This window comes from Corvus moneduloides, chromosome 6 (assembly GCF_009650955.1).
Source record: "Corvus moneduloides isolate bCorMon1 chromosome 6, bCorMon1.pri, whole genome shotgun sequence".
Lineage (NCBI taxonomy): Eukaryota > Metazoa > Chordata > Aves > Passeriformes > Corvidae > Corvus > Corvus moneduloides.
In genome coordinates this window covers 35218230-35245820 of record NC_045481.1, presented here as the reverse complement: position 1 = coordinate 35245820, position 27591 = coordinate 35218230, and the positions used below count along the sequence as shown (strand labels likewise).

Here is a 27591-nt window from a genome sequence, read left to right as displayed (position 1 = left end):
TCTGGGCTATCTGCTGCTGTTATGAAGTGATTATAGCCTGGTTAGCCTTTCTCCCTGCCTCAGTTATTGTCTGAGCTGTTTCTCTGTCTCTGTTGAAGATGGAAATGAGACAGAATACTCCAAGTCCCTCTGTGTAAGGTTTAGGGCACAATTTTCCAGGCAGTATGCAATGCAAGCATGAATCACAACTCCCTTTAAGATACTGCTGTATTCAGTTCCCTGGCTCTTTTCATCTGACTGAACAGGCTGCAGATTTTTGTTTTTAATCTAAGCAATAACCAATTTACTCCAGAGATGAGTATTTGCTGACTGTTGCTGCTGTTCTTATGCTTGGAGCTGCAAACCTCTTGGAAAACAAGGCCAGCTCGTGCATGTGTGTACAAACCTGGTTTAAAAATCTGGCTTGGATTCTCTTTCCAGCTCAGCAAGTGACTGACATGTTCCACTTTAGCATGGCTTCCTCCTGAGACGAGCTGTGGGTTGTGCCAAAGTGCTGTGAGGCGTTCACTGTGAGTTCAGTCACCACTGGAGGCAGATTCTACAGCACCCTGGAGACAGGGGTGAGATAAGGACAGTACAGCCTGATTCAGAGCTGCCTTGCACTTTCCATATACATGATACAATTACATATCAGTATTGTAACAATAGAACCAAGATGTAAATCAGACCCCTGCTTCAATACATCCTTGTGTGATTGCAATTATTTGAAAGAAAGTACTAAATCAGGATAGCTTCTGTTCAGTTCAAACTCAGATATTGCTGAGGTTGTTGCACTTCAGTCCATCATGCCTCCTTTAAAGGAATTAATACTAAAAAATACACCAGTTAAATACAGAAATGCCCATGTGAGGGTCATTATATTGTAACACCTGGCATCAGCCATAGAAACACTTTTGCTCCTCTCTTCTTTATCTATGGTGGAGCCTCCTCATCACTTGTGCTTTCAGACCTGTCCTGAAGCCTGGCTCTCTGCTCCTGGAGTTGGACAGGATGGGTTGCAGGGGCTGAAATTCTGTGCTGCAAACAAGAGTGCTTGGGGGACAGGGCAGGCTTGTGATCTGAGAGTGCTCTGCATGTATGAGGTGATCAGGTCTCAGAACATCACTCTAACAAGTAATCAATCAAGGAGAGGGTTTTTTTCCCTGATTGTTTTCTTATTTGTTGTTTGGATCCAACATAAACTTTTACATGGAAGAAGAAAAAGCTATAGCTGCAAGTGGCTTTCAGTGTAGCTTCCTTGTTTGAAATGCAAAGCCTCATGCAGATGAGGCTCTCCAGATAGCCCTGATTTTGATAACTGACAAGAGTATTTCTAATTTAAAAAGTCTCCCTTCTCTTCCTATTAGTTACTTCTCTAAGCAAAGCAGCTGTCGTGAGCTGGGCATGTTTTGCTTGTATTGTTGCCGTGAGACAATAGCTTAGCCTGGGGGAAGAAGACAACCTACTTACCATATCGTGTGGGAGTTGTTTCAGTAGGACTTGAGAAACCAGTGTTTCTCTGAAGCTCGCTGAGACTGCCTGAGACTGTCTGAGGAGTTAACCCATGAGTGTACCTTCAGCCAGTTTGCAGACAACACCAAGTTGGGCAGGAATGGTGATCTGCTTGAGGAAGGCTCTCCAGAGGGATCTGGACAGGCTGGATCAGTGGGCTGTGGCAAATCATGTGAGGTGCAGTGAGGTAAAATGCCATGTCCTGCACCTGGGTCACAACAGCCCCATGCAGTGCTACAGGCTGGGAGATGAGTGACTGGAAAGCTGCCTGGCAGAAAGGTACCTGAGAGAGCTGGTCAACAGCAGCTGAACATGAGCCAGTGTGTGCCAGTGGCATCCTGGCCTGTATCAGGAACAGTGTGGCCAGCAGGACCAGGGCAGTGATTGTCCCCCTGTACTCAGCACTGGTGAAACCCTTCAAATCTTGTGTCCAGTTTTCGGCCCCTCACTACAAGAAGTATGTGCTGGAGTGGGTCCAGAGAGGGGCAATGGAGCTGGTAAAGGGGTCTGGAGCACAAGTCTGAGGAGCAGCTGAGGGAGCTGGGAGTGTTTAGCCTCGAAAAAATGAGGCTAAGGGGAGACCTGATCGCTCTTTACAACCACCTGACAGGCAGCTGTTGTGAGGTGAGGGTTGATCTCTTCTCCCAGGGGACAAGTAACAGGATGGAAATGACCTCAAGTTCTGTCAGGGGAGGTTCAGAATAGATATTAGGAAAAATATCCTCACGGAAAGGGTTGTCGGGCTTTGGAACAGACTGTACAAGGAAGTGGTGGATTCACTATCCCTAGAAGTATTTAAAAAATGAGTGGATATGGCACTTGAGGACATGGTTTAGTGGTGAACATGGTGGCGGTGCTAGGTTGATGGCTGAATTTGATGATCTTAGAGGTATTTTCCAACCTTAAAGATTCCACGATTCTATGAGGTGTGGGAGATTAAAGAACTGAACTGAGGGGAGACAGGCTTTTGTCCCGTGGTGTCATGTGTGGCTGCCACCCCTATCTTCTTTCCCAGTCAGAGTAGGGATATTCCTGCTGCAGAGAACTAGGCAACAGAGAACTGTGGGGAAGGGCAGCAGAAGGCAAGGGCACCTAAATACCAGGTGTTCAACCCAGGGTTCACTGCTGATGTGCTGTCCCAACTGGCAGAGGCCGAGAGCTACCTGACCCTAAAAACAGGAGTTTGCATAATTCAAGTGAAGAAGTAAATGGAGGTTACACAAGGTTTGCAGAGAGCAGTGGGCAGAGGTCCAGCTGGGGTCAGGTGGCTTGCTGCCCTCTTGCAACAATACATCATTTGTGATTAAAAAAAACTCACAAAGAACAAGAAGCATTACAGGCTTTTCTGGAGGGAAATGGAACTGCTGTACTGCCAGAGGCAAGCATTTTTGGGGACATGGTTTAAGATATCAAGATTAGCCATATATTAAGTCAGGCTTGGGATTGTGGCTTTCATATCAAAGCTACTGTGTTTTTTCACAGTAGCAGTGGTTTTGCAGAAAACATTTTCAGGTGATTTACAGAGCTGCTGCAGTCATCATAAATACATAAGCAAGTAGTGCAAGCACAGTAGCTGGAGTATGCCAGACCTCTGGTTGCCTGACAGCAGAGGGATTCTTACTCACACCATGGCAGCTCAGTGACACCAGACACAGGGAAGGTGCAGCTTATCCTGGTTCCACAAGAAGCTGCTACCAGACTCAAAAGAGAATTTTAGTTTAATGAACCTGTCATGTCCTTGTACAAGAACAAGTGAACAATACTCATTTTCCTTGCAGTGGCAGATTAAAACCAGAATTTAGTTGCTCTGAGTTACTAGAAGATGCATCTCCACTCCGCAGCAGCTGTAAGTGAACTGTAAATATACCAGGCATGGGCAGTTTCCTCAGTGCCTGAAAACATCATTTCTGTAGCAGCACAGCTCTGCAGCTGACCTAATAAACACTGATGCTGAGCAGGGCTAATAATCCTCAATGCATCATTGCCCTGGCATGGCTGTACAGCTTCCTGCTCTGGAATTAGCTTAGCTGGGACTTGTTTGGGTGTCTGCACTGTCCTTCACGGTGTGGTGGAAACAGGCCCTGCGCAGTGCTTGGCAGAGCAGCATCACATGCATGCACTGGACTGCAGTGCTTCTCTGCTCTAAATGTCACAGGGAAGTGCTGGGCTCCAGGGCAATGGAGTCAGTTAAAATCTCTTGAAAATTTGTCTTTGATTTGGATGAAATTTTGGTCATCTCGGACCCTTGTCTCTTCTGAATTCAGTGCTTGATTATATATGGTACTTCTCAGCAAAATGTTGACTAGCTCTGAGTTCCTTTTTTTTCTATAAAGCACTTATGGATGTTAGATAGTCAATTACTTAGGGGTGCTCCTCTGACCTATTGGGGCAACAAACCTCCATATCTATGATGTCTTTGCCTAAAACCTAGCTAATAATAAGTAGGTGTTGGGAGGTGATGTAAAAAGATGTGTGGAAAATAACTGGGGATTCTCTTACTCCAGATTTTGAAAATCAAATAAGGCAAGCGAATTGATAAAGCTGACTCAGTGTCAGGTATTTAGGTGAGAAGATAGATAAATAATCACACATCCTGTAGCAGCTGGGTTTATGCAGGTTCAGGTCCAGTTGTATCTTAATACAGGTTAGTGCCTTAGGTGAAAAGGTTAGATGAGCATTTTTCGGAGAACTAATCCCATCCAGCTGAATAAACAGAGTACCCACTTCTGTTGGTCTGTAAGAGTCTCAATTTGTTTGTCTCAAGATAATTTCAAAATCACTCTGATCCTTAAGAGGAGCTGGGAGATGGGGGATAAACCCTAGACCAAGATCATGTGTTTCTTTTCCACTAATGCTTCCCAATGTGGCTTCTCTCTTACTGTAGTACTGGATAAATGAATACACCTCCACCTTGGGGATTGGTGTCTTCCACTCTGGCATCGAGATCTACGGCAGAGGTATGAAGTATTTCCCTTTTACTGCCTGCAGAACATGGGGACAACTGTATGGCTAGTCTGATATGGAAAAGCACCCCAAACTTACAGCTTTTGGCAAGGAATGTTTTGAGGAATGAAAAACAAAAAACTCAGCCAATTCTCTTTCGGAGGCCATTGTGGAGTATAGGAGGAACTCATGCAGTTCTGTTACGAACCATGTAGTCCTTGCTATTCAGCATGTAACTGCAGCCTGTAAAGGTCGTGCAGGTGTGTAGCAGGATGGCAGATAGGAGGAGCAATGCTGGAAAGCCATTCTGTAGTGAAGGGAGGGGATAGAGAGTGGGAGAAATGAGGGAGAGGGAAGAGAGGTGGATCAAGGGTTGTCCTAAGGCCTGCAGATGTGTTTGTGCTAATTCCCTGTCAGGATACATCTGTTTTCCAGTAATTCCTTATGCGTGCATATGGTCTAGAAATCTTGGAATCTGGGTTTTTAGATATTGGAAACTATTGATTTGAAACAGTAGAGTTACAAAGAAAGGAAAATGTTGTGTAAGACTTTTGAAATTGTCTGAAAGGGGTAGAAGCTGATTAGAGCCACCCATTTCAAAAGTCAAGGGATCTGGAAAACATCTGTAGTGTTGGGAGGGATGAACTAGCATCACAGACTTTGTTTCCTTTTTCAGCATTAAATGGGAATGACTTGTCTGCTCACTCATGGTATTTTTAGCCAGTGCCATGCAGTAGCCAGAACCCCTGTGGTGCCATTTCCATCTTGAGCACAGAGGCTTTCACAGGCCCCGTGAGATGGCCTGTGTGACACTGGGTGGATCACAGGCTGTGTTTCACAGGCCATGCAAGGTGGCCTCTATGACATGCAGGGACTCCCTGGCCTGACCTGTGTGCTGAGGCAGCAGAGTACAATCAGCCTGGCTTTCTGCAAACACTTCCCACTCACTGCTTGTAAATCCCTCTGGAAGATTTGATTTCTCCCTACTCTAGAAATTACTTTTTCCAGCTCAGTAACTGGCAGCCTCTCATAGTTTATCCAGATGCCTTCAGTGCAGAACTTTCCACTGAGAGGAAGCCACCTGGATGGGGACAGACTCGGAGAGTTTTCCTGGTGCTGTGGGAAAGCAGTACATTTAGCATGGAGGGAGGCTGTGAGGGCATCCTCAGTCCAATAGGTAACCAGGCAGTGAAAACAGCTTTCAGAGTCTGGCTGGAACAGATTTTGGCAATAGCCCAGCCCCTGGTGCTGATGTTGAGCCATGTAGACAGCTGCCATAGAATTTTTCCTGACATGGCGTTCATTCAATTACTCACAGTCTGTTTCTTTCCTTGTCAGAGTTTGCCTATGGAGGGCATCCCTACCCTTTCAGTGGGATTTTCGAGATCACACCTGGCAGTGCGGTAGAACTTGGCGAGACCTTTAAATTCAAGTAAGGGCCCTTTTCTACATCTCCCCCTCTGCCCCTGGTAGCCATCGGTGTAGAGGGAGCAGGGAAGTCCTGTCCTCTGGGTCCTCCTTTCACTCTCCCCACTGCCATCCTTCACATGATCCTGATTCAAAGGCAGCCCTGCAGGGATTTTGGAGGTGGATAAGAGAGTGTGTAAAAAGCACACTTACAAAGAGTGCAGTTCTCTTTTCCCATTCTATTCATCTTCTGTGCTCCCAGTTTCACCTGATACACAGAGTCAATGCACAGGGGAAAGAAATAAAACTTCTCTTTTTATGAGTACCCCCTATCTGTGGATACTGCACAGAGTACCTGAAGTCATCACATGTGTTTATTGCTGCTCTGTTACAAGGGACAGACTGGCTGCTAGAGGAGTCTGAGAGGATGCTGCATTCTTGTGTTGTTCAAGATGCTCAGACTGTGGGACTGTGGGTCAAGGAAATGTCCATGGCAGGGGGGCTTGACCTTCCCAGACTGCCAGTTTATGTTGAGGGTCATTTTAGAGCAAGTGCTACTGAGTGAGTATCAGGAGAAGCAATAGGTTTCTGCAGAAAGTTTTCAGTCTGCTCCTTCCTGGCCCAGGCGACCCTCTCTGTTGTAATAGAAATTTCTCTTGTGGAATGATGGGTAGAGTGGGAGTAAACTCCCAGAGCTGAGACTTCCCTGGTGGTGAGCAAGAAGATCTCAGGGCTGTTGCCTGTGTGATAACTTGCTTTGTGGAAAAGCTGTGGATATTACTATGCCATTCTGTTAGTGAGAGTCTCTGATAGCCTTAGATATGCATGTCCATAACATTTCAACCTGTCCTTCTTGCCAGTGTCTGATCATTTCCTTCTCTCTCAGTATGTATCACACTCTTCACTGTATCTTTCTGTTTTTCCTGTTGTATGTTTTGTTTTTAACTAGAGAATCTATTGCCTTGGGCACCACAGACTTCACAGAAGAGGATGTGGATAAGATTATGGAAGAGCTGGGCAAGGAATACAAAGGAAATGCGTACCACTTGATGCACAAGAACTGTAATCACTTTTCTTCTGCTCTGGCTGAGGTGGGCACAAATGGGGTTTATTCATTTATTTTTTACTGTTTCAGATCTGTAGTAATGCTCACAGAAAGGGAACTGGGGTCAGCACACCCTGCCAGGTCAGAACCCATAGCCAAATATCTCTGCCCTTGATATTTCTGGAAGCCCTTTGCTGTTGAAAGGGATGGGATCAGGAGGTAGAGATGTGGCAGGTTTATCACATGTTTGGTCTAAACTGTGTGGGAAATTAGGAGTGCTTGTAATTTGGTTCACTGAACAGGCACTGAGCAGGAATTCAAAGGACAGACCTGGTTAGCATGCAAATATGCATCATTTTTATAACAAACATAAGTAACACTATATGATCTGCAAAGGTATAAAAATGGTATATCAGTGTTCTGGAAACAAAAATTTGCAGTATTCAGAGAGGGGGTGTTCTTTTTCTTTATTTAATCTGCACCAACCAAAACCTATTAAAAAAAAAAAAAAAGATTTTCTTATAGACATCTTCAGTGCTTATTCATTTTCATGTTCTCAATCTGCACCAACCAAAACCTATTAAAAAAAAAAAAAAAGATTTTCTTATAGACATCTTCAGTGCTTATTCATTTTCATGTTCTCAAACCACTGTGAATTACAACAGAACTGTTACTTCTATTCAGAGACAACTGAAGCACAGAGAAACACAAATTCTATTCCATCTGTCTGCTGATTTGGGGTATCTGATTTTTGATTCCCAAAGATGTGATTATTTTGGGGGAAGTTGCCTTCCTCCTCACCTCCCAGATGAGATGGTTAAAGTGTGTTTCAGTTAAGGTGTGACTATTCAGCATTTGTGTAAATCTGATTTCCAGATCTTGACCCAGTGTCAGAAAAAGATGGGAAAAGCACAAAATGGAGGTAACCTTCTATAAAAACTTTCTGTGCTTTCCATACTTGCTTTATGGCAAACTCAAGGAGAGAATATAACTTGTCATGATAGGGTATGACTGCTGTAACAGTGAAACTTTAATTTCTCCCTCTGGAATCCCCATCCTAATTAATCACACATCTCTTGCCTTTCTTCATCATATGGGGCAAGGGTCCTATGCCAATAACCTCTTTTGCCACAAGTGTTCATTCATCCCCAAACAAGCCCATCACGGATCCCAAAGTGAGGTCAGTGGAAAAAGTACTGCATGATTTTGTAAGAAAATACATAGTGAATCTGAGAATCAGTAATTGATTTACAAGGGACCTACTTAGGCTCTTAGGAACACCAATTCTCTATTGGTTCCATCCTTATTAATTATATAGAGTCCTTTCTGTAAATGTTAACAAATTAAAACAAACAGGAAGGAATTGAATTGGTGCAAACAGAGAATGAAGTTCCAAGAAGTACAGTGAGCAAATCAATGTTAGCCACACTACTAATTTGGAATCAAATAATCGAATTACTAAAACAGAAAATAGGAATTTTAAAAATTAAGAAGGAAACCCAGGAGAAAGCTGTGGGATTATTAAGAAAAGATGAACAAAATCCTTTACCTGCAGCAGTGAAATAAAGTCATTGCTTACTATGTACTTTGAAAGGTAAAATGTCTGTCTTGTCTCCAAGCCATAAGCTCAAAGCCATTCTTCCTTGATTCTACTGCTACATATCAGTGTATCCCTCACTGCTCCTTCCTTGTCCAGCCTTCCTAACACAAGTCAAGTAAGAGATCTTACAAAAAACTAGTACTGTATCTTAAATTTTGTTTTCAATATGCCTTCAGTGGGCATCTTTATAGGAGTGGAATTTAGGGTTAAGTTTTCCTGCAAGAGCTTTCTTGGTGGATTCAGAGTGCTCATTCATTGCCCCGTAACCTGTCTAGATAGTAAAGCAGAAGCCTGAATAGCTGGTTCTGACACTTCTGCTCCCAGGAGCAGAATTTACTCGGGATTTACGTCAGTTTAAATAAGCCCTTCATAGGCAAGCAGGATTTTTTGTTGCTGTTGCTCTTCACATATGCCTGTGTTTATCAACCCTCTCTAATGCATTACAAATGCAAACCCGGAGGAGCTGGACAGCAGGCCCAGGAGCAGAATATCCTGGATGGTCTCTAGCACAGGGATACAGAAAATGGGAGCTGAAATTCTTATAAAAATAGCTGGTGGTAAGACACTAAGCAAAAGTCCCAGCATTTCAATATGCCTCAGTCAGCAACATGAGGAATACGTGTGGCTGCCTTACAATAGATATCCCCATCCATTCTTGTAAATAGTCTGGCAATTTGGAGCTGGGTGAGAAGTAGCATAGCTTATCTTGGGATACTTCTGACCTTTTGGAGGAAGACTGCTTGAAATCTATTAAGGCAGAACCTGCTTGAACTGAAAGCAATGAAAGTTTCTATTCTCAACATCTGAATGCTTTCTTTACAGCCTAAGTGATTTTTTCCTCTTCTTCTTGCTGTAGTTCCCATTAAAACTAAACAAACCAAAAACCACCCCATTAGCAAGCTCCAGTCCCTTCCATGTTGAACTACAAGATGCATCCTCACAGTGCACAGAACGTGCTGGGTACATGATGATTGGCTCAACAAGCCTGTGTAGATATGTGTCACCACATAGGGCATATCAGATCACCACATATTTGTGCCTAAAAATCAATTATGAGATGAGTCTCTTTGGTGTTTGTACTGCTCTTTTCTTCAGACTCGTCATCTGTGAAGAAGTAATAATAATAACAACAACAACAAAAATATTTAGCACCTATTTATGTACACTCATGTTCTGTGACAGTTAAAGACAGTAAACTGGAAAAATTATCCAAAGAATTAAAAGAAAAGATGTAGAAATTTTGCTCAACAGAATGAAACACTGGAACTGGGATTTAATTCCAGCCACAAAAAAAAAGAGCCAAGGATTTTTTGTGTAAATTCTTGATCTTTCTGTTGCTGTAGCCCATCTGAAAGGTGATGCTTATAGATATCACAATGCCCTTTCACCCCAGAGAGGGCTTGGGGTGGAGGATGCTTTTTAGCATGAAAGAGGGGATGACCAGCTCTGCTTCCAAAAGCCCTTTAGGCTTTTCTGCTCACAGGCATAAACCATTGTGCACAGTTAAGGAGATGGTTGTTCTGAGCCTCCCAGGTAATACCAGGTGGGTCACATCCCTGTGCTGCGCCAAAGTGTCCCCCCTCCTTGCATACTGGGTTTATTTGCTTCCTTCTAAAAGGGCTCTGAAATCTTTTGATGACAGCTCTCTCATCTGCCAGTGTTAGTTCCTGGTTTTTGGCTTGTATTGTTCTGTTTCAGCATGCGAAACCAGAGACAGAGCTTTATAGCCGAGTGGTGATGTCTGAGTTAATGTGTGTTTACACAGACCTGTCTGGCAGGCCTTGAGGTTTGGTTGTAGGCCCTGTGCTAGGCAGCTGTGTTCAGACACCCTAATTTCCTCAGCTGGCTGTGGGCTTGCTAATTAGTATCCATGCAGAAGTTGTCCCTTTGGCAGGGCTGTGGGTGGTCATATAGACTGAGGGTTAAGTGTAGCCGTGTGTGCTGCTGGCTGGGGTTACAATTCTGCAGAGGGAAGGGAAAAGAGGTGTAAGATTGGCTCTCCTTCCTGGATCAGCTTCCTCAGGAGCATGCTGTGAGACAACAGTCACATATCCAATTGCCAGGACTTGTAGGACAAGTTCCTCATCCTCACAAGGACTGCTGAAACCAGAGGTTTTTTTCAGATATTTTTGTTTTCTTTTCCTTTACCTGTGTTTTCTCAACAAATAGAACATCCATTCAGAAATCTTCCATCTACATCTCTTTAGGAAATATTTTTCTGTCAAATTCCCATTTAAGATGATGATGCCTTGGGTCCCACCATGATAACTGGTAACTTAGTCTTTAAGAGTTACGTGCAGGCTGACTGCTGATGGTTAGAGGCATGTCTGGACCTATGACTGTGACTCTGCCTTTTGGCCATGCATCTTGAAAAATCCCTGGACTATAGGAAGTCCAGCACAGGCAGCTAAGCTGTACTTAACCACTGGGCATGCCTTTGATCTACTATCTGCCTCTGAAAAAACTCACTTTGCAGTGCAATTGCAGCCTTGTTGTTTGCTGTTGTGGCATTGAGCCTCTCCCTGAATCCATGCATCTCTTCTGAGTCTTCTGAACTTCCTGCCCACATCACTTGTAAGCTGCGAGGGGCTTTATTTCTTACTCTCCCATTGCCACTTAGCTCTGAATTTCCTTTCTTCCTACTGCAGACTGTCCAGCATATTTGACTTGCTCAAGACTTAGTTCTCTCCCTGCTTTGCCAGTTCCCTATGGACATGTAATGAGCAGCTATTGGAACAAAGAGGCATTGGTCTACTCACAAAGCTTTCCAGCTTCTCTGGAAAGAAAACAAAGAATGCTGCCATTTCAGCTGCAGCAGTTCAGATTTCATCTTCTCCAATGCCATTTTATGACAGCTTTCTCTGTAAGTGAACATGCTGCATGATCAGGAGTCTCTTCCTGTGGATTCTTCTTCACCAGGATCTTTGGGTTATTCAAGAAGTGAAGAACTACCAGAAAGCATAAGTGTCTGCACAGCACTTTAATTAGCTTTGAAGGAAGTTCTGATGTAAAGCAGGGCAGAATTTCCTGATGGATAATCATAAGAAAGAAATCTGATGCATTCCCTGTGCATTTGCCCAGCTTCAATTTAAGCTCACTGTATACACACCACTTAATACCTCTTTGCAGCCTCCCTTTACCCTCACCATCTATGTCAGTGTGGAAATGTGAGAGGACCTTGATTCTAGCAGTGAAAATCTAGTCAAGGTTGCCTCAGCCACTTGATTCCTGCAACATGGTGTCATGATACCTGTATTTATAAACCTCTTAAGCAAATTGTTTGTGGATTAAAACGAAGAGCTCCATCAACTGGGATTAGCAACTTGCCTACAAAAAGCTTTCTCCTTTCATGTTGCTTATGCTGACAGTCCCCAAAATCAAGTAGTATGTCTACCATACTCTCTGAAGTATGTCCAATAGGATGGGCAATCCCTTTAGAGGACTTATGCTTACAGTTTGTGCAAAGAAAAATCACTGAAGTCATCATCATCAGATCCCAAACTTCCCATCCTGTTCTGAGTTCATGTACCATTCTGTGTTTTAGTACTCCAGTGGGGTTTCATTCTGAGGAAGTTATGCATGTGTGGGGAATTCCGTTAAGACTATGTCAAGATTGGAAAAAGCCCTTCTGTTTGATTATCTGTTTTAAGTTACTTTGTTCCTAACAATCCCCTACAATCCTCTCCAATGTATACTTACAGCAGTACGTTCAAAGGGCCCTTCAAGTAATTGCAAAATATTTATGTTCTTTATGAGTTGTCCTGGCTGATGAAAAGGCTATTTAAACTCTGCCAGATGGTAAAAAATATTGGCTTTTGAACATTAGAAAAACATTTTAAAACAAAAAAAGAAAGGCTAAAATAATTAGTTCTTTCCATGAGGTGAACTGTTGAATTTCCTGATTCTTTTAAAACATGGAGATGTGAGTTAGAAAAAGGACAGAAGTTACAAATTGCTCTTAAGAAGACAGAAAGGCAGGGAAAAGCCAAACTCAAAGAAATTCCTGTACTCTAAGTCCCCCTGTGAGGACCTGAAGGTCTTAGGTTCTATCCTTGCCACTGCTTTGCAGAAACACTTGTGGGCCACAAGAAAATGTGCTGTGAGGTGCCAGGAAAGACTTGCAGTTACACACTTGCTTGACTGTTCTTTGGGCGTAAGGGTCGGAGCATGCAGACACAGGGAACTGTGAAGTTGCTGTCAGAAGGCTCTTGTCAGTGCAAGAGCATGGCTCATGATTTCCCTGCAAGCCTACAATAGAATTTGGAGTGGTGAAAGGCAGATCCAGGGTGAGGCAAAAGCATACTTGGCACAGCTTGTACTTCCAAATACACGTAAAGGTGAAAGGTTGACTGACAGGTTTGGGCATATGAGAATATGAGCCCTGCTGATGGGTGGGCATATGGTGAGTGTACAGTGCCTGAGGACAGCTTCTTCACAGGAGATAGCAGCAACTAGAGGATCAGAGGGAGGATGGTTTACAGTTTTGAGGTTCTTCTCCATTCTGGTGATATTCCTCAGTGTTAAGTGTAAGGATCACAAGTGTCACTGGATCTTAAAGACTCTGGAAAAGCTTTTGCTGCTTATCCCATTCACAAACAGAAGACAACTCATTTGACTTCTCACCAGCAATTTTCTATGCTTCTGAAGTTTTCTAAATAAGCTGTGGAGCTGTGGTCTTACCAGAGTGATGACAGTTGCTACAGCACATCTCAGAAAAGGACAAACCACCATGGGGAGGGAGAAAAACACCTCTGAATCAGCACCATAACTGGAAGATAAGTGAAATGACTCAAGGAAACCATTCCTTCTCCTTTCATTAATGTGATTATCGTCAAGCAACTATCCCCATTTAAGGAAACCCTCCAGCACCTTGCTACAGGACATACAGCACATGATTATCAAAGAAGTGTGGCTTCTGAGCATCAGGGAAGGTGGCCCCTTTTAATCCCCAATAGCCTTACTAGTGGTGGGAAAGCAATGAACTCAGTGGGTCTTATGGGACCTTTTGATAACATATGAAGTTATAATTAAGAAATTAATTGAGAGGCAGTGGTTTGATTTGCCTAAGAAATTGTTCATGTTGGAGCTTTACCTCAGGACAGCAGTGGCAGAAGATTTTAATCTTGTATCACATCTTTCCTTCATCTTCTTGAAAGAGGAATGATTTCTTTTTGATTTGTGTGAGTAATTTATCTTAAGTACTGGAAAAGATCAAAACCCTCTGTATACCCTGAGAAACACCTGAATGGTCTTGTATGAATCCCTTCAGAGTCTTCAAAAGCAGAATCTCATTACATCACTGAAGGGTGATGAAGCACAGTCAAAAATCCCTATTTGCTTCCCAAATTATCTCATCTTTCTCGTATACCTATTAAACCTATTAAAAAATATCAGACCCAACGTGTCCACATTTGATCATTCTTCAGAAGGCTTTTAAAGGTAATTTGGATTTCAGGAGTTAAAAACTCTGAAGGAAAACTGATTGGTATCTCATTATCCAGCTTTCTTTTGTGCCTACTGATCCTTTTCACCCCTTTATTGCTTTAAATATTAAAAGATCTGTTTCCTTATTGCTCAGCATTTCTTGATGCAAATGATTGGATCTAGGGAACAGGGCTCAAAGATGCCATCTGGACAGATGGTTAAAATTTGAACTAATTATTAGAGTTGAACTAGGATTTTTGGAGTAAACCAGGTATTCAAAAGCAGAGCCTTTTAGAAGGATGTGATAGTTTTAATAAAACTATTGCTAGGATATTTTGTGGGTTCAAACAAAACTTCCAGCTGATGAGACATACTCATTCACAAGTAACTGAAAGAGAGAAGCTTGCTGAGGTGCAGAAGAGCAAGTTGGACTAAGGATTTATTTACCTTTTGTCCCATATTTCGGGAAAAGTTCTCCTGAATATTACCCACAAAATGTTCGGAAGCAGGGAATCCCTCAGCCTCTCCTGTGGGAACTGTCCTACCTTAATTATTTACATAAACAGGGAGATAACACATTTCAGCAGGACAAAAGAGAGGCCTAAATCAGAATTATTGTCCGTGTTTTAGAAGCTCATTTTGAAGTTATAGAATTTTCAGAAGTTTCTAGGGAGAGAAAATTATTTTGGAGAACTGGTGATCTTGTTCTTGTACTAAAGTGGCCTTGGAAAAAATAACTGGAGGTAACAAAGTGAGCTGGGCCTATTCTTTGTTGACGAAGGAGGGGAAGAGAGTCTTCTAAGCATTTGACGTGGCTGATGTCAGCCTTGGAAAATTCTTTAGCACCCTAGATGAGGCTGGCTCCTAGAAGGCAAGGATTCTGGACCCTGTCACAATCAAATACTTTTCAGCCAGAATCCTAGAGCTGCAGCACTGCAATATTCAACCTGGGATGTAAATAGCTTCCAGTCTCCTTAAGTCACCAGGACTCTCTCAAATCAGCCTAAAAGGATGGTGTCCAACAGGAAATGCCCTGAAGATTAACAGATGGAGTCTGCACAGTGGATCCTGATGGTTACCGAGGGCTGTAGCAGGCATCTAGCATACCCACAATTGATGTTGACACCACAGGGATATTATTAAACCTGCATGCCAGATGGAAATACTTGGTAAAGCCACACATCTGAATCTCCTTGAGAGGCAGGGGATGATCTTGGTGCAATCAAGTTTGCTTGCAGGTGGATCACTGGGTCTAGAATGGGTGCTAGGGCTTATTTACCCTTTCCTTGGTATTATTAGTCGAGATCTGTCCTATTGACAATAGCAGAGAGAGGCACTGTCATTGCATGTCAGTGTGATAGCAGGAAATCCGCATCTCTTGTGACTGCAGTGCACCAGAAGATACCTTTGTTATTGGCTGTACAGCTCTGTCTGGTGTATTCTTTCCTGATGGTATGGCTGTCCCAGTTGCCCTTTGTCAATGTGGTTGGAGTTTTGCTAGAACAGGGGGATTGTGTTTTACTTATGGAGGGTGTGGAGCTGTGCTGAAGCGGCAGGAGATGGTAGTCAGTACCTATTTTCTCTCTGAATATTCACCCATCCTTTTTCAGCCACAGCAAAACTGACAGCATATAACAAACCTCAGAACCCTGCTTTCTTCAGAGAAGCTTGATTTTCAGCAGATTTTCTGAAATAAGGCAGGTTTTCTGAATCAAGGATCAAATGAGGGCAGTTTTTTAATCATCAGTGAACAATTCAAGACTAAAGCTTTTCAGGTCCATCCCCAGGCGCATGTGACTTCTTATCATCAAGTTATTAAAATCTAGGAAGCTCTCCTTAGCCTGAAAGCTATCACGGAGAAAGGATTAAACACCAGAGAAAGGAGCTTCAGGTGGCATTTGAGTCACAGTCAAAAGCAGCAGAAGTTTTTATAAACCAATCCTTAGCAAATCCTAAGTAGGCAAATAATGCTGACGTCTTCCTTAGTCAACAACTGCTTTTCAGTTGCCTCTGTTGCAGAGGAGGTAGGTGTTTTGTTGAGTGAAAACCTACGTGCAATTCTGTTAATGGCAGGGGAGACGATGCTCCCAACAGACCTCAAAGACAGAAGGAAATGAAGAAACAAACAAATGAACAGGCACAGGACATGAAAGAACATTAGTAAAGCTTTATTTCCTGGTGCCTGAGCCAGTCCTCAGTGAAGCTGATAGAAAGACTGGCTTAGTGCAGCAGCCTTTGAATGTTGTTAGCTCCATGGAGAACAGGCTGTGTTTGTTTTCTGGTTTCTAGCTGCCACATATGTTTAAAAGAAGCTTATTTATTAAGATGCCCTGCACCCATAAATTTATCCTCATGGTTTCAGATGGATGTAGTTTTACCTCTTGTTTCTGCCTGTATGCATGCACAATTTTGACTGCATGTAGTTAATAAACTGCTGTATTGCATTCCTGATATGGTGTCTCTGCAGTGGTAAAATGACGTTTTTAGGTGTAGGTTGCATATAAGTTGAAATTTATGAAGTCTTTGGGAATTCCTTAGAATGAAGGCTTCTATAAAAATATAATTTTTTCCCCACTGTTAACCTCTCTAGCCTTGCTATCCTGAATAGTCCAACAAAAATTATTACTGGGATAATTTTTTATATGCACCTTTCAGCTCTCAGTCCATCTTCTTTCCCCATATCTACTTGTGCAGGAGAATAATATGAGTTGGCAGGTAATTTGAAACAGAAATCAACCCCCCCTAAATGGCAAGTTTTTAGCACATCATTTCAATTTTTTGAAAAAGGGCTGATTTTGTCTGCAGCTATTTTAGGTTTTAACTATAATGTGATCTATATAGCAAAAAAAAAAAAAAAAAAGATTATAAGTGAAGATATTTTTAGAGGAAATTTAACAAAAGAAAAATAACTTGAGCTCTCTGGGGCTGGTGTAAATGTGGTGCGTTTATCCATCTATTTTATTTTATCTGCTTTTTGCATCTGTCTTACCAAACTGAAACCCCCGTTTCCTTATCTGTTATAAATGAGCATAATATCTTGGAGCTAAGTTAGTTCACACTGTCTGGGGAGTTCATTCCTGGTCACACCCTCATGGAGCCTTTTGAGTCTGTGTGTGTGCAAATGCCTGGGAACAGTGCCTCCTTTCCACAAATGAAGATGGCAAAAAATATCCCTGTCCTTTTCACCACTGCCTGATGCTAAATGAAAAGTGTGACGAGTGTAATGAACTGTTTGACTATGTTGATAGGCTTTGAGACTGGAACCTTTTGCTTAGGAGTTGTGCCAATGCTGCCAGACAGAAGGTCTTTCCCCATTCCTACGAGTTCTTGTATTCTCCCTTCTCATTGTATCTCCATCTGCAGCAATCTGCTCCTCACTAATGTTAGGAAACAAGGCTTGAGACTGAAACACAAGATTTTTCTAGTTAGCTATGCAGGAAAAATAGACACTCTGAATGTCTTCTCCTCTATGCATATGGGTTGGCCTGGTCATGCTCAGCATGTCCATAACACTTGAAAGGACAACCTTGTTAAGCAACAGCTGTTCTCAGCCACTGGTCTTGAAACAGCATCTGCTAGGAGAAGGCAATTCCTCTTCATGCCATCATGATAATAGGAATAAATTGCAGTTGTTCATTCATTTGGTGGGATATTCTTTATTTTAAATGCCATTAACAAGCCCAGACTTAATTATACTCAATTTTCCCCAAATGGTCATCCATTATGAGGCCACTTGCTACCTACCCTATCATCCCGCAGCTGTTGGCTGTGCTTATAAGTGCTCCTTACAAAGACCTTCATGCTCAGAGGGCATTGCCATGTTCCAGTGTTGGTACATACTAATCAGTGATGCCACTCAGAATTCAACTCTGAATGTGGTTCAACAAGGTGTTACATTTGCACTGGTGGCTGGGCCAGCGAAGCTGGAATAGTCCTGTGAGTGCTGAGGTGCCATGAGCCATCTGTCTCATTTGACCCAGAGCTGCCTACCCCACCATCTCTGCATGCAGACTGCTACAGAAAGGCAACTCTGCCCTTCTGCCACACATCCACAGAGGTGACTGACACATTTCCAACTAGCATCATAAGGGGAGCAAAACCATGGGTATTAGTCCCTTCGTTCAATGCTTTCCTTTTTCCCTCACTCCTGGCTAGTCTCAGACAGACAGTGCAGGTGCTACCTCTACTTTACAACACCCACAATCCTGGAGAAGACCCATAGGAGTTGCAGTGTCTTGCCCCTTGCAGAACAAAAAAGGATTGCATAGGAGAATGGGGGCATTTCAGGCAGTTGCTTAAAATCATTTAGAATTCCTTTGACTTGGCTGCTACCTGCCTGCCTTTGACTCAGGTTCCTACCTCCCAGAACACAGCCTCATTACTGAGCTCATTTATCCTCATCTACAGTTTCTCAGCTATACCCTTTCCTCTGTAAGTCACAGGCCATTCCTGGCTCTGCTGAACGTGTGCTGCATGCAGCTTCACAGCCCAGTGGCACTTCATCTATTCTGTTGATCCCCACAGGCTAGTTAAATTCCCCAGAGTAGAAACTGTAATTTTTACACAGTAAGTATACTATAAATCTGTTTCAAGCAATTGATCCCAGCATGCCAACTCCACCAAGGTGAGACTGTACCTTCAGGTATGTTGTGAAGGTGGTGACGTCCATTCTCTTTCAGAAATGTTATTTTCAGTGTACACACTATGTGCAGCAGCTGATCAGGGGTGCAGAGCTATAGGGATGTTCCTTGATGCACTCAAACTCCCTTAGCTCTGCCAGCACTGGGTAATTATGCTACCAGGTTAGTTTTTGTGAGGTGGCAAAAAAGATGTCCCTTTGCATTGGGTCACTGTTTTATTCTGGATGTGTCAAAGAACTACATAGATTGAATTGCCATTTTCTCTTTCTATGGATGTGTTTTGGCTGCTCTTGCCTGGGCAGATGTGCTGGTTTGTATCTAATGGCCTTATTCTGAAATTCTGATAAACATAATCTATGCTGTATTATGTAGGCCTTGTAGGAACCATCTTATACAAATACTGTAATGATTCCCCTTGAGCTCTATGGCCTTTGCTGTTAAATTGCTCTGAGGTGTGTGTTAGACTCCTCAGGTGCCAATAAAAACCCTCTGCATTCTCTAAGAAACACCGAGGGAAATACTATACAGTAGCTCAAATCATACATGTCCCATGTGGATGCCACCTCATCTTTAGCAAGGCTGCTAAGTGGAAGAGGCAGTGGGTGGTTCAGCAGATGTTCAGTGCTGAACTCTCCAAGCCTCAGTTGAAGATAAGAATTGAAGTAATTAGCTTGTATTGTTTGAGGAATGTTATGTTGTCTCTGCTCATCTTGATTTTCATGGATTGGTGCCTCTGGGAGGGCTCACTTAAAAAAAATATCTTCAGTGCCTTGAGTTATACTTCTGTGCATGGCTTGAATTGCCCCAATTGCATCATCCAGCACAACACAGAACCTATTACATTTGAGAGCCTTCTCTTAGGATTGACAAGTGATCAGCCCTTGTCTTCTTTTTGAAAGGGGCTCAGCCTGTTGGACTATCTCAGATAATGTCTGGCATATGCCCATAGAACCAAAGCCTTCTTAAAACGCAGCACATCTATAACATTGTCTTCTAGAAAGCAGGAGACTCAGCATCTTCAATTGTTGGATGGCATTTCAGCCCATGTTTCCCAGCTGCCTGGCTGCTCCCCTGCCCACCACAAAGCTTTACAGGGAAGTGTTGAAGCTTTGCCCAGCAGGGACATGTAGCTCCTAGGACACTTAGGGGAGGGGAGAAGGTGCAGGGCAGTTTGTACATTCTAACCAGTGACTGTTTAGTGCAAAATGATACAGCTTAAGATGCTGGGAAGATATTTTTGTATCCCAAATTAGTTGTTTCTTGATGAGTTGAAATCCTGGTGTGGATTTGACAGTTGCCTAGAAAAAGCACCCAAACTGTCAGGTCCCATTTCTCCTGCCCATTTGGCTTTAGCCATGGATGGCTGAACGGCTGTTTCCACTTGACTCTGCAGGTGCCGGCCGGGTCATTCAGAGTTCTTACTCAGAGTCCCCAGAGGAAGCTGCAGCTATGGGAGATTTGGCTTTCTGTCAGCAGGTGCCGCTCAGTGGAAGCTGCAAGTATGTGCAGCCTTCGCCCAAGTGCCTGAAGCGAGAACTGGTCTCAGGCAATCAGAAGTTGTGCTTGCTGCAATTTCTGACCTGTAACAGTTTATTATTTATTTACATCTCCTGTCAGAGTTAGCACATGACCTAGCATAGAAAAATTCATCTCCTTCAAAAGAGAAAACCCCACTTGTTTGGTAAGGAAGCAAAAGAACCCCATGTGAAATCTTGAACTCTAAAACCATCTGAAAAAGGGTTCTGCTGATGGAAGCAATGGGTGGTAACATCATTCAGTGAGTTTATCGTTGCAGTGAGTGGTTTTCAGTGGAGAATTTCTCTTAAGAGCTGCAGTATATGGATTTTTCTGTGACTTCATATGCAGTTGGAAAACACCCACTTCATCTTGCTTGTGCTGTTTTATTTAAACTCAATTGGCTTAATCCCAGGGCAGCCAGGTTTATTTGATGTTTCTCCATTAGCTAAGCACTGCTGGATGCTCCAGCACAATATGCTTTATGGCAAGGAGTAAAAAACACGGAAGCAGACTGTAGTGTTGGTAGCATTCCCTGCCATTGCTCTTTTGCTCCTATTGAACGTTGTGTTCTGCTGTGGAATAGTAACGAGGCTATATGGACAAGAGGTGACATGACAAGCAAGACTAAGGTAAGGGAAACCTTCATCATTATCCTTGAGCTTCACAAACTGCTCTTTGTAGCTTGATGGCCTGATGCCCACACATCTTCATTCTTTTTCTGGCTCTTCCTTGCCTTATTGATTCATTCTGGGTGAAGAAGCTCCTATAAAAAAAAGGCAAACATCTCAGCATTGCTTCCACATTGGGAAATGCTATTTCAGTTGCTAGGGGATCTGCTTAGAAAATAGACCCAACTCTTAAAAACATTTCCATTTCAGGCCATCTTACTGTATGCTGTTCTGTTGTTTCAGCTAATTTTCCAAAGAATCATACCCTGGTTTAGTTGTTCTATTAATATCTGGGAGGAAGACTTTATTAAAACTTTAAACTGCTTGAGAACTAAACTCACATGCATGCATATGTCACAAGGAGCCTAAACTGAGTCATCTTCTGTACCGGCAATATGTTGCCTAAATTCCTGAAGAGGAAGAAAGAGGAATGCTACAAAATCTGAGGGAAATTGTAGTGCAATTTGTGACTTTGTCTCAGGTCAAAGTAGTGTAGTGTAGGTCAAAATGTTTGAGTAGAACACATGGAATACAGTTTTAAACTTCAACAGCATTCTTGGGAAAATTGTCTGATATGTCTGGTGAGAAAATCCAAATGGATCAGCAAATTTTCTATGAATGAGTCTTAAGCATATGTGGAGAGGTTATCCACTTATAGACTCAGACAACAGCTCTAGCAATGGAAACCAGGGAATCTGGATGGAGATAAAAAGTTGTTAACAAAGTAATTGTCCCCAGATTAAAAATTTCAAAAATACAGATTCATATAGCTGTGTCTAAGGTTAAGTGGAATACAGCATTGGTAAGAACTGAAATAAAAGTCCTTGGAGTGTATTAGGTGAAGAACAGTCTATGCTTGCAAGTAATTTTAGCAGCTAAATGGCTCTGCTCATTCTCTGATACCTAATGATTCTGTCTCCAATTTCACACATTGATTTTTAAACAATGCGTGTCAAAATAAAGTGAGTTCCATAGTCAAATTAGCACAGTCACAGGTTTGCTGCCTTCTCCACACCTCATTGGAAACTCCACAGTGCTGGAGCAAGCTAATTCCCTTATGCTCAAGGTGACTGTTGGACTGGGGCTTAGAGCATTCTGCCCAGGCCATATGCATGAAGGACCAGCTGCTCGTCAGCTGTAACAGCTGTAACATGGCACAGCCCGTCCTCTAGAAAATGTTCCATTCTCCCTGAAAACTTCTCGAAACCTCTAAGCCCTCTAAATCCTCTTATTACCTTGCCAATAAAAGACTTCTCACCAAATCATCTTAGTGGACTCCAGACAAACACCATTTTAGTTTTTGCAGTACTTAGTATTAAATTAAGTGTAGTTTTAGTCAGAAAGAAGGTGGGAGGAAGAGCAGAGGAATTTAATATTGGCAAAAGGTACAGTATGGACAACCCTGGAACTACTAATTCATGTAAATTGTGGGGCAAGGTCTGCGGGATGGAGTTTCCTCTCTGTCTCTCTTGCTCCATGGGAAACAACACAGGTAGGGAAGGAGAATTCAGGTATTATGACTACTGAACCTGCTATGGACTTTAGGCTCTAGTATACTGGTGTAGGGCCCTACACACAGGCAGTATATTTACTAAAGACAGGCTCTTAAGGCATGCCTGCTGGTCAGTTCCATGTGTGTCTCTTCTGCATCTGGTAAGGGATATAGTAAAATGTAAAGGGAAGCATTCTTTATGTGGTCTCAGCCAGATACAGCTACTAAAATCTGGCACCTGTATGTCTGAGTGGTAAAATGCTACAGAAGAAAGGGTCTGCAGTATGCAGCAAGTTGTTTCATTGCACTGAATTTGATATGACCTTGGAAAACAAACTCTCTGTGCTAGCAGAGAGTAATCCAAATCAGTGCCAGGAGCATCTGTAATGGAACAGGGCTACTGAGAACCTAGGTTGGGAGTTTTTTGTTGGTTTTTTTCCCATATTAGGAAATACCATATGAGGAGAAATTAAAGGGTGGTATAGTAGGATAGGAAAAGGACCCCCAGCTACTGTAATTTGACTGATCCACTGTTGTCAGCCCAAGGAGCAGCAAGAACAGCTTCTCAGGCATCTCCATCTACCTAGCCATACTCAGCTTCTGGGCTCCTCAAGGTCTGGCCAGCAACAGCCTAAATATTTTTCCAAACTTTTTGAGCTACTTGGGAAAGGAATGTCATTATTTTGGTTGAGAAGCCCCAGCAGGCCTATCCTTTTACCCATGGCCTGCCTGGAGAACAGAGTCACCAATGCCATTGAGGGCCATGAGCTGTCTTTCCTGGTCTCTGTTATGATGCTGACAAGGGCTCTGGCTGGCAGGGGTCCCTGTGCAGGTTGGGCAGTTGTGTGGACATTGGCAATTACAGCTGTTTCTGACTGTAGGAGATGCTCCTTTCTGTTCTGAGCAACAGGGAATTCACCCTGTTGAGGTGGTCGTGCAGATGGGGATGACATTGCCTCTACACATGTTTTGGTGCTATTAACCATGCTCCTTTTTGGTTTACTCCACAGATATTATGTGGGAAAGAGATCCCCCGCTGGGTGAACCGCCTGGCCTACTTCAGCTCGTGCATCCCCTTCCTCCAGAGCTGCCTCCCCAAGGAATGGCTGACCCCAGCAGCCCTGCAGAGCCACATCAGCCTTGGCCTCCACAAGGAGGAACAAGGGGACACAATGGATGAGGAGTCCCCCTCCACCTCTGCAGCCCCCTCAGCCTCAGGCACATCGCGAACCTGTAGACATACCCGGGTCTAAACTGCCCAGTTTTCCCCAAATATCCCTGCTCTCTTGTTCTGTTTATTTCTCACACCCTTTTGCACACACTGGTTTCTCTCTTCAACAGACAACACAGGGGAGGGAAGACCCTTTATACTTCAGCCGGTTTTCCAAGGACTGCCACTACATTTGCTTGGCAAAATGACTGTGAGTTCCAACATGGAACTGAGGATCGTGGCGACTAAACTGCATTCTCTTCCCAGGGCCTTCATGATCCTTGATCTATGGAGAACTGCTGACTCTCTCAGGCATGAGAGCATGTGTATGGGCAGAGTGCACATACTGTGATCTTCCTTCTCTGGAACTGTTTTATCTTTTTATCTCTCCCTCTACCCATTTAAGCCCAGCAGCCTCTTCGCTGTTTTGGCTGGGTTTTCCCATCCCCTATGACAAATCACCTGCCCACACCCAGTGAAGGAACCAGAGCCAGAACTCAACCTTCTCATCTCTTAGACCAGCAACAAACTCTACTCAGATCCATCCCTTTTGTAATTATCAGGTTTCTAACTCATGTGAAGGACAAATGAAAGGTGCTCCTGTTCTACAACCACTGGTTTTCAGTACTCAAATTTAAGAGCTTGAATGATTGTCCTGCTCTTGAAAATAATAACAAAGAACCTAGAAAATGAATGTTGTCACAGTGGCTTTTCTTTGGGGTCAAAAAGAGGATGGGGCCATGGTGATTAGAGGCAGCTACTAAGTAGATGCAGAGATGACTCTTGACCCTATTGGTGCTTTTTGGCACAGACCCCTCTCAGTTCTCCTAATTCTAGGCAGTGTTCCTGGTTTCCTTTTTTCCCCCAGATTCCCTGGGGAAATCTCTCTCCTAGCTGGAATTTGCTGGCTGTATTTGGGAAAATGGCCTTCCTGAGCACAAGAAAGAGGAGAGTGAATCTGTTTGGAAGGTCAGTATTTCCTGCAGATTTTCCTCCACTCGCAGACATAAAATATGGCTTCAGAGCCATCCTTCCCTGGCCTATTTTCGAGCCAACCCAAGAAGGTAAAAAACAAATGGTGAACCCAAAGAATGTCAACCTGTTCCTTTCTCCTCCCTTTCTGGAGGTGGAAGGGGGAAACTTAGGGCCACATCTGGAAAGCACAGATGACCCTTCCAATGCATGGGCCACCATGGTGCCTTCCGCTGTGTGCGCTATTTCAGTTGAATGAAAAATGGGCACAGCTGGCTCACTGGCCTCTCCAAGCTGGCTCTTGACAATAATCTGGTCCTTGGATGTATTTGTGCTAATTCTGACAGCTGATGAGAAAGCACAGGATGAGGAAAGGACAAGTACACTCTTCCAGTCAATCACCTCACTAGGAATTCTAGTCAGAAGGTGTAGGAACGAATCAAAGGGGAAATCCAGGCCCCCTCTCTCCCTTGCAACTTCTCTTGGCTACACAAAGGAGTATGAAAAAGGAACAGGCACTGTGTTGAGAGGGAGTTGCCATTTCAGAAATGCTGTTCTCCACAGCTACTACCAAGTCAGGACTTCCAGCCTGCACCCAGAGAGAACTACAAGCCCTTAAGATGGTGGTTGTTTCCCTTTTTTGGGTCATAAACATGTGCTAAGTCCAACCAGCTGTTTCTTTAGCTCAGGTATACAGGAGAGTGTGCTGTCAGAGCAGAGGGTCTCGGCTATGATGTACATCATGTCTGCATAGACAACGTTTAATGGTTTGTTGTATGTGCATGTCCTGAGTGAAGCAGGAGGCTCTGGAGAGATCTACTAGATGGAAATGTAACTCATAGGACGGCCTCACTCCACTGCCTCCTGAAGTGATGTGTGTTTAGGCAACAAAACCTTTACAATATGCCTCTCATTTTCATCCTCTGTACAAACCGCTGCAAGTTCTGTACTGAACTAAAGTCATGTTCCTTCTTAACCTCGGCTGCCCACAGCCAATGCTGCATCGTGAGTAATCCTGCAGCTTCTGGTAACCAGTCCAATACCAATCTTGATTAGTCTGGCTTGTCCAGGGATGTGTAATAAGATTTCCATCCTGATCTCCATGCCACTGCCCAGAAACCATGTTACATAATGTACTGTTTCACTCTGTATTCCCCTGCAGTCGTGGTCATTGCAGCCTAAACCATTGCAGCATTGCAAGCTTCATTTGTCTGAAGTTCCCAGGGTTTCTGCCAACAGCCAGCAGCACATTATGTGCAGTGAATTTTAAAGGTCCTTCTCAGGGGGAAAGTGAGAAGAGGCTTTCTCAGAGCTTTTGTCCAGGCCAGGGAAACTGCAGTCAGAAACACCTAGTTCCCGTTGTTGTGACAAAAGGCAGCCAGCCATCATCCTTTTGTTTCTGCTCTGCACTTGACCTCCACATAAAGCACCATGTATACATCTAGGAGATGGGCTTCAGAGGCACATTTCACATACTAGGGCTCCACAGGCACATTTCACACAGAAAACCCTCTCACAGTACTTCACGAAGTAAAAAATGCTTAACTGGCTGTGTAGTAACCTGGACAAGAAAACCACATTTAGCCTACTTGGGGACATAAATATATGTTTGAAGTATTTGGAACAACATTTGGGGCAAGCTGTGAATGTCATAAAACCCCCAGATGTTTGTTTGCCCACTTTTATGTTTGTCTATCTGTTTATCACAGTAGGGGTCACATCAAGGAGGCATCAAACCTCTGCTGTAAATCAAACCCATAATATATTCCAATCTTCAAAACGGTTTCTCCTCACCCTTCTCTGTTCAAGGTTACTGATCAACCAATAATGAAAAGAACAAAGCGACACTGTGGAAATAAAATATATACTGATGATGGCTTTACCTCTGTAATTTAATAGCATTTTAGATTATTAAACATGAAGACATTTTAAAATCCTAATTTACTGTTCACCTCTGGCACAGTGTGTTTATTTTAGGCGTTTTTATTATCCTTCCAATTATTACAAAATTATTGTTATTATATAATTAGATTATATTTGTATTTAGTTACACATTTGCTTTCTCTTGCTGCTTTCTCTGCATAAGACCACGTGGAAAATTTTAGATATCAACAGCAGCAGTTATCAATGAAAACAAAAGAATACCTTACGAATCTTAACAAGAGCACCCCATAGCAGTGGAACAAACTCTTAACCCTTCTTCTTACAGCCAAGACTTTTGGTGTTCTTATAAAAGTTGGGATGAGAGGGCACCAATTCTGCACATGGGCATCAGCAGCTGTGAGTTATGTCTCTAGCAGTGACCTAATAGTATTCAGGTGGGGCAGTAAGGCTGGAGGTGAGGTTAACCTAACACTGGAATATTAGAGGTACAAACCAAACTGTTTCCAGGGGAAGCATGAGAGGAGGGGAGTAAGTAATAACCTCTTTGCTCAGCATGACTTTATCTATAGTAGCAACTTCCTGAATTTCATGACATTATTCTTACTGATTTCTTTTTGGTCAGTTGCTTTCCTCTTCACAAGTCTGTGATTTGAGGCCTATTTTTCTCAAACTCTTTAGGAGGGACAGTTGTACTTTCAGAGACCCTGGGTGAGCTGCTTTCCCAGCACTGAGCCTGGACTCTGACGAGTTCATCCCTCAGGCTCAGCCCAGCTCATCCCATCCCCATCAGACCTGTTCTCGTGCTCTCACTGCTCCCAGCTGAGAGCTTTTATCTCTGGAATTCAGACCCATGTTGCCTTTGAGTTACTGAGGTACTCAAGAAGCAGTCATTTCCTGCTATGTTATTTTTTTTATTCTTCAGTTCTGTTTATGCATCTCTAGACAGGTAAGGCTCTCAGAACAAGTTAGTGGACACTGGATTGCAATAATATTAGCTTATCTTCTTCTTATATGTGTTTGATTTTCTTCTCATTTTAGTTTGTATATATGTGCTATCTTACTAACATATTCAGAAAACTTTATTAAGTACCCCCACCACTTCCTCGATTAATGGAGAAGACCAAGGGAAGGGATCATCAGTATTCCATTTTCAAATGTTTTTAAATTACTCTTTGAGTTGAGGCAGCAGTGCCTTGTTCCACTTTGTCCCTGCCCTGCTTGCCATCAGCAATGACTTGGAAGGTGAAAGGGCTGTCAAGTGACTCAGAAGTATGTAAAAGAGGACCTGACATTCTCC

General features: G+C 43.1%; 1 protein-coding gene across 3 annotated transcripts in view; it reads left to right on the top strand.

The window, feature by feature from the left end:
* The window catches only part of LOC116444894 (deubiquitinase DESI2-like), a 95100-nt gene extending 68750 nt beyond the window's left edge, over positions 1-26350 (top strand). Inside the window, exons 1-5 of one of the 3 annotated variants that reach the window (XM_032110616.1) lie at positions 1862-3337; positions 4376-4448; positions 5773-5866; positions 6791-6932; positions 23239-26350. In XM_032110616.1, the coding sequence (XP_031966507.1) occupies positions 3314-3337; positions 4376-4448; positions 5773-5866; positions 6791-6932; positions 23239-23481 (576 nt within the window). In that variant the 5' untranslated portion in view covers positions 1862-3313 and the 3' untranslated portion in view covers positions 23482-26350. Of the gene's footprint in view, positions 1-1861; positions 3338-4375; positions 4449-5772; positions 5867-6790; positions 6933-23238 lie in introns of those variants that run through there. The other 2 variants (XM_032110615.1, XM_032110614.1) reach the window with 2 other exon arrangements.
* Positions 26351-27591: the final 1241 nt, after the last annotated feature.